Raw genomic sequence first — 7503 nt, forward strand, 5'->3', positions numbered from 1 at the left:
GTGGAAAACAGTTTGCTGTGGAAGAGCTCCCTTGCAATTCAGAGGACTTTGGTAACAAGGACTATTACACTCAGTGACCCTTTAAAAGATGACTGGCCAAAGATACTGACCTCTGAGAAATCTGAGACCCCATAGAAAAAGTAAAGGATTAGCCATCTGGTCTCCAGTAGTTAGGTTAATTTGTCACCAAATTAGGGAGTTCAGGGCTTGGAAATATTCCAGCGGAAGCTGTTTTATTTTCTTACTTGTTAAGCTTCACTGACTAAAAGGAACCTCAGTCTCCAGAAGTAAATAAAAGGCCCTGAATCCCACTATTCCTGATTACTCACTTCTCTACCGGGCATTCAACCATGAGACTCCATTTACTGCTTTCTGTTCTCCTCCTCTCTTTGACTATAATACCAAAAGGTAAGATGGTGAATAACTGTAGAGATAGGTTTCTTAGGAGAGCTACTCGGATGCGTAATTATACTGTGGCCATCTTAACTCAGACCCTCATGCACAGTCTTAGGGATGCAGAAGTCCAACATGATCATCTTCCTTAGAACTGATGAGGCCAAAATTGTGAAGTGGGACAAGGATTTCCATCAACAGAAAATGAGTTCCAAAAGCTCCATGATTAGAAAAGGGGGTTCAAACCGATGTGGAAGTGGAGAAGCTTTGCCATGTGACATCAGGCTCAGCATACAAATCGAGCAGCTTTTACAAGGGCCCCCACCTCCAAAAAGGAGAGTGAATATGGCGGCTACTGGGTCAGACTTGGTTAGTGAATGGAAGTGATGCAGTCTGTTGGTGAGGGGATATTTGTGAATGGTAGAAATTAGGCGCATAATACAGAGCTCAACAAAAAAGAATTATATCAAGTTATTAATAGGGAGCAGAGGAATTTGGGAAAAGCATGGATTTGGGACGGCGCGTCAATGGCAAAATTTTAAGCATGATGCAAAATAGGAACTGAGCATTTTTTTTTTTTTTTTTTTTTTTTTGCGGTACGCGGGCCTCTCACTGTTGTGGCCTCTCCTGTTGCGGAGCACAGGCTCCGGACGCGCAGGCTCAGCGGCCATGGCTCACGGGCCCAGCCGCTCCGCGGCATGTGGGATCTTCCCGGACTGGGGCACAAACCCGTGTCCCCTGCATCGGCAGGCGGACTCTCAACCACTGTGCCACCAGGGAAGCCCGGAAGTGAGCATTTTAACAACCTGAGTTACACCCTTGGTGCTCATGATGGAGAAGTTGGAATATTAAAGTGTAGACTTACAGGGAAAAGGGAACATGGCCATCTTCAGGCTGATTCATTCAGATCCTTGTAAAAGCTAAGACTGTTTTCTCCACTGTTGATGTCAGGATGTTCACATCCCTCCAAATAACACGTGTTCATTGAACATGGATTAAGTCTGGGTAACTCTCCCTCTTCCTTGATTCATCTATAAGAGTCTTTCAAATACAATCCAGGATATTTATGTATGTTGAAATGTTTGATCTTTGCCTAATCTATGAATATCTTGGGATCGATCTGATGTACAGCTGCCCCCTGTTGAAGGAGTTCACATACTTCTCACCTGGCCCTCAATTCTGTCAGAAGAAGACACACTTGTAGCGACAGCTAATGTAAAATTATAGGATGTTAATGACTTAAAATTAGAAGGCAATTAATGGTTAATTCTTTAATTTTACAGATAAGAGAATCCATGTCCACATAAAGAATATGATTTCACTAAGGTCACACAGGTAGTGGCAACACTGCAGCTGGAACCAAGTATTTTTAATCTGGGTCAGCATTGTTTCCATCCATCTACGGGTGTAGGTATGCCCATAAAGTGGTAACCCTGATTTCTGTCAGGCTGTTTATCTCAAAGTGCCCTAATTAGACACTGAAGAACCTAAGGAGATTTTCAAGTTTCCTCTTTGGGAAGCTACAATGTCTTTGAAACATGTTACTTCACTTACCTCTAAATTCTTTTTCTTCAGTGTTTGTGGTAGGCATGTTGAATCGGCTTAACATTCTGGCATTATTATTGGGATGACTTACACTAGTCTTTAGATTTTCCTGATCTTTGTTCTTAAAATCATATAATGGTGATCATCAGACTGTTGAAAGCACTTGGTTCAAGATAATTATGTGTGCATGGTTGATGAGTGAATTTTTTTTTTTTTTTTTTTTTTTGCTCATGCTTGCTTTCCACCACCTAAGCTAAATTCAACTCAGCATAAATGACTGTCTCCATCCAGAGTCATACACCATGTTATGGGCCTTTTTTTTCAAGGTTAAGGAGGGATACTTCTGGAAGTAAAGATTGAGCCAAAAGTCACCATTATAGTGGGAAAGTGATATGGCGGTGGTTCATTCTCAGAGTGGAAAACAATTCAAGAAAAAGGTTGTCCTAGAGCAAAGGCCAGAAATAACTGACAGGAAAACAGGACTCCAAGAAATCTAGGCCTAAGGTTTAGAGAAGTTCCTATGGTAATAACAAGACTGGACACCCATAAATACAATTGTACATCCAAGAGTGGGGGCCAAATAGTTAAAAATAGGCTGGAGCCACGAAGTTTTAGAAGGAATAAGAGACAGAAAATGTGCGTGCGGTCAAAGAATACTTAACTGCATTCAGTGGTAAGAAATGTGTACTGGGCATCTGCTACTTTCCATGGGCTGCGTGAGATACCCAAGATAGAATGGGAAATGAAAGGAAGACTGTCTTCCCTGAGTAGAGAAGACAAACATTAGGCAAATGATTACAAATGCATCTATAAGTTATACATTTTAATAAGTAGAATGAAAAGGAACAAAGTATTCTGAGTGCCTGAAACATGCGGTCATTGTCAATCTGCAACATCCGGGAAAAGTTCACTGAGGCGTGCCTTTTGAGCTGAAAACGGGAAGATAAGTGTTCATTGATGAACCCCTTGCAGGGGGACCTCAACACTCCTAGCAGAGGAAGAAGCCAGTGCAATGCCCCTGATGCAGAAGAAACAACAGTGTGTTTTTTAAGGAACTGCAAGAAGGCCACGGCAGGAGAGTGCTAGTTTATACCAGAAAATGTGCCAAGCATCTCATGGAATTAGGCCACAGTAAAAGCTGCATGGCACCAAGGCTCAACCTGCAGGGACACTTCAAGAACAGGGAGGGCAAGGCTACTAGACTTTGTGCCGGGAGTGGTGATCACGAGTATCTCCATCACCAGGGGTGGGTCTCGGTTTATGCTCAAAGTGGGAACATCTACGGGTTCTAGGCGGCCTACGAGCCTAACAGGTCTTTCCTTTTGTTTCACTACCTCCACTATTCTTTCTTCAGAGTTTCTCTTCCTGGTTCTGCCATAGAAGGAGTTTCAAGTTTAGAGTAGCTTCCTTCTTTTCTAATCTTGAGATAATCACTCTTTGAGGTACACACATAGAATGAAGCCTGAGAAACCACCAGCAACTGTGTGGAAATAGATAAACGGTATCAATAACAATCATGAGAAATTAGGAAATCAAAATTCCTAACCTTTCAATCTGATAATTTCTGTGGTCCACAGGTAAGTAAGTCTGATCTATCTGGGTGGATTCTCTAAGTCGTAATCATGTTTAGACTTGAAAGTATGCACTGTCCGAAATCTCCGTCGTCCTTTGGATGAGGCACCTTCTCCAGTGTGCCAAAGGAAGTTCCCACCCTCTAGGCACCATGATTCATACTCCATTAAAGTAGGATACCAAAGTATAAGACAAAACCAGCAAAGGTGGTGAGGAAAGTACATCACTGATGGTATGAAGGACTCACAATTTACAGGCAAAAACCGCCAGGGTCCAGGATGATAGATGTGGGACTGGTAGACAAGGATGCACAACAAACTCTACTTCAAGACTAATCTGGAAGGTGAATCTGGAGGACATGATGCTAAGTGAAATAAGCCAGTCCAAGAAGAGAAAGACTGCATGACTGCCCTTACCTGAGGCATCTAAAAATAGTCAAACTCATAGAAACCTGGAGCAGAATAGGTTTCCAGGGGCTGGGGGAAGGGAGAAATAGGTATTGTTGCCTGATGGGCTTAAAGTTTCACTTCTACAAGATGAAGGAATTCTCGAGATCTGCTGGGCAGACTTGTGCCTCTGGATAATGGTACCACGTTGTGTACTTAGAAATGTCAGAGTGGAGATCTCATGTTTAGTGTTCTTACAACAGTTTAAAAAAAGAAAAAAGAAAAGAAAGAAAAAGTGAAGAGCAGGAGGTTACTGGGGTTGGTAACAGCGTTGGGCTCCCCAGGAACCTGACAAGAACCCTTTGGAGGCGTCATGCCGACCCCTTCCTCCGGATCAGTCCTCCTTGGTTTCTCCCAAATCAGTTTTGCCAAGAGGATGGATTAAACAAAGATCCTATAATCTTGCACAGGAGGGAAAAACTCTCAATGGCCAGGTGTTTTCGGAAGAGACTATATTGCAGCCACACGGAAAGGCCATGACACCTTACTTGGGCACGTGGAGATGCACCGCATGGGACGCCTCCATGTTCACACCCAGATGTGTCCTGGAAACATACTCTGCCTCTCACTCTGCCTTGCCCGATAGTAAAACCCCTTGATGTTAGCTTCGTTAGAAAACCTGAAAGTCTCACCAAATGTTACACTAAGTGCGTGGGTGAGGTTATCGGGGGAGAGACCGGCAGCCGGTAAGAGGACTGCTGCACTGCTGGGTACGGAGCCTGCACTCTGTGTAGACAGGCGTGGGGTAGGGTCACCCTTGGCCCTGTCCCCGAGAGCGGCGGGACCCTCGGCGCGCTCCCTGAGAGACAGACGCGCCAGCCTCCAGAACCGGCAGGGCAGAGGCTGCACCACAGGGTGCTAACCACCTCCTCCTCATGCCATTCTCTTGCCACACGAGGCCCCGAGCCCACGGATGGCTAGCCTGAGAGTCAGATCCTCCAGCAGGAGGAGAACACAGACTCGCACAGGTTCTGAAAATTCAGTTACAAGAAACTGCGCTGGTGTATCTGGCTGTGGATATTTTTCTACAGGACGGTGAGATAACAATGAGGGCCTGGTTTAAATACCACCCCCCCCAAACAAAGATTCAGAGCCCCAAAGCGCTCAAACTCTCAGTTAAGCGGTAGAAGTTAGGGACCAAAGAAGCCAGCCAGTCAGGGTTAGTACATTACTGGACAGCAAAGACAAAACGGGACACAGGTGAGTTAACAGGATGGTTCAGGAGACAGCTAATAATCCCTATTGCTGGCCGCGAACAGAAGTGTCCTGTTATGTAACAGCCACCATGACCCACGGGGAAAAGGACCCTGGGCTGTGCTGGAAACGCTAGAGGAGGGATGCTGGGGTGCAAGGGAACGGTGCGGAAGCACACCTCAGTTACGTGCTTTTCAGCAGCCCGATGAATCGGGAAAACATATGGGTGTGTTTAAGGAAAAGCACCTTTCAGCTCTGAGAGAAATTCTCTCCGTGTGTCTGCATATACCGGGCATTGAAGAACACAGAAAATCCGGCTCCTGCACAGTCCTGAAATGGGGGAATTAGGTAAGGTGAAATCTGAAGGATGGCTAGACTTTCCACAAGAGGAGATGAAATGAGGACAGGTGCCATACGATAAGGATGCTGTGAATGTGGATGCGGAGGTTAGCACGGGCCAGGGGGTGGAGGGGGGATACTTCCGCTGAAGTAGTCTGTCTCAGTGCAGGTGTTACTGGCATTTGGGGCAGGACAACTCACTAGGTGGGAAATCTGCCAACCCTGAGCCTTACCCACCAACGCCAAGGACATGTCCCCAGTCACGGTGACAACAAAGCACCCCACACGGTTCAACATGTACTGCCCTTGATAAGGACGACTCTCTAAAAGCTTCTAGAAACCAGACTGCCCTCTCTAAGATGTGTATAGTCCCACACTCTTAGCACCCCTCCTCCAAAAAGCCACTTCTTTTGCCTGAGGGATTTTTTCATATAGGTAATATCATTTATTCCATCTCAAAGCCATTCTTCTCTAAATTTATTGCTTTACGTACATTACCAATAATTTGATGGTGAATTAATGAGGTTGTTAAATCTCTTTCTGTGCAGCAAGTACTGGCCTTATTCCAGGACGAAAACAATGTATTCTTCTGCAAGGGGTGTGCAAAGATGGAGGATGCACCAGCACGGATGATACCATTGGTGTATGTAATGATGAAAAAAAATGTTGTAGAAAGTGGTGGGTACTTTTTCCCTATCCAACGCCAGTTCCCAAATCAAAATCTCTTTGATGACAGCAAACTGTAAGCCCTTCGAACTCTAGAACACATGGATGAACTTCACAGACTCCTGTTTGACTCAGAACTCCAGAACCCGAGGATAAATTATACAGACTCCTCTTAAATTTGCTTTTCTCCCTTGACTGGAAATAAATGTCCGAATTCTACACGTACTCACCTCTGGGGAACTTCTTGATGCACATGCAAACCTCTTAAGAACTACAAGACTAAACTAAATAACAGAGGCACCTCACACCCTAAAGATGTTTAAACAGAATACGACTTTCTTAAAAAAGAAAAAGATAAAATTTTAAAATGTGAAAAAAAAATCATAAGGGTATGAAATAGCAGTAGGTAGTGTTTGATTATCTAAAGGGGGATATCAATCTTTTTCCTCATCTGACTCTGACCAAAAATTATTTTTGTTATTAAGAGAGACCTACTTGGGTGGCGTGAGTCAAGGTCTGTTCATCACGTGGTCCTGCTATGTGACCTCAGCAGTAGGCTCGCTGCCAACCCAGTCCTGCCAACACTGGCTGAGGCTGGTCTCCCCCACCCACTTCACCCGGGCCCTGGGGGAATGAAATGCAAGAACCGCTCCCTGGAAGGAGGCTCACAAGAAGACAACAGAGTGCTGAGGACTCAGCGTGCCCTGCTAGTCCTTTCCAAATTTGCCACGAGATAATTCCACTTTCTGGCTGGAATCATTTCCACCAGAATAATAATTCTGGATCATCTGTACTTTATGGCTAAGAAAATGAAAGGGCAAGAAAGAGGGCAAGAACATTACAGGACATGAGTTTCACAAGGATGGAAAAAATTTTTTGAATGAGGCCAAATGACTCCACAAACAAAGTTCGAGGCTTTTTGTTTCCTCAACCGTAAAGCTGGTCTTCTGTGGTCCATCAGAAGAAGGTAGGTTATCTCACCTTCTAATAGTCTTAGGATTTATGTTTCTATTTTTTTATGTGGCTATCAGGTGTCCACAAGACCATATGTTTCTTGAGTACAAAATCCGCCTTATTCACATCTGCGTGTTCCGGGCATCACACGGTCTCACAGAACACACAGTGTTGACGTGTGCAGCTCTTGATGAAACTGTAGCTGCTTTGCTTACCAGTCATGTGACTTTGAACTATTTATTTACCTTCATTTTCCTTAAAATTCTTCTCCAATAAATTAGTGAAATAAGTCTAACTACTGGGCTTACTGTAAGGATTAAATGAAATCATGTACACAAAGCGCTTGGTATACACATGGTGAAACCCAGAAAAGCTTGCTGCTAATATTATTACT

At 44.3% G+C, this 7503-nt stretch overlaps 1 protein-coding gene across 1 annotated transcript; it reads left to right on the forward strand.

The window, feature by feature from the left end:
• Nucleotides 1-350: 350 nt before the first annotated feature.
• Nucleotides 351-6219, forward strand: LOC308608203 (beta-defensin 130A-like; the record flags this gene model as incomplete). Its single annotated transcript, XM_081220926.1, has 2 exons — nt 351-436; nt 6042-6219. The coding sequence occupies 2 exons, from the start codon at nt 351-353 to the stop codon at nt 6217-6219; spliced, it is 264 nt and encodes an 87-aa protein (XP_081077052.1).
• Between the last annotated feature and the right edge of the window lie 1284 nt (nt 6220-7503).

This window comes from Mesoplodon bidens (genome assembly GCF_964165515.1).
Source record: "Mesoplodon bidens genome assembly, chromosome: 20".
NCBI classification, from domain to species: domain Eukaryota; kingdom Metazoa; phylum Chordata; class Mammalia; order Artiodactyla; family Ziphiidae; genus Mesoplodon; species Mesoplodon bidens.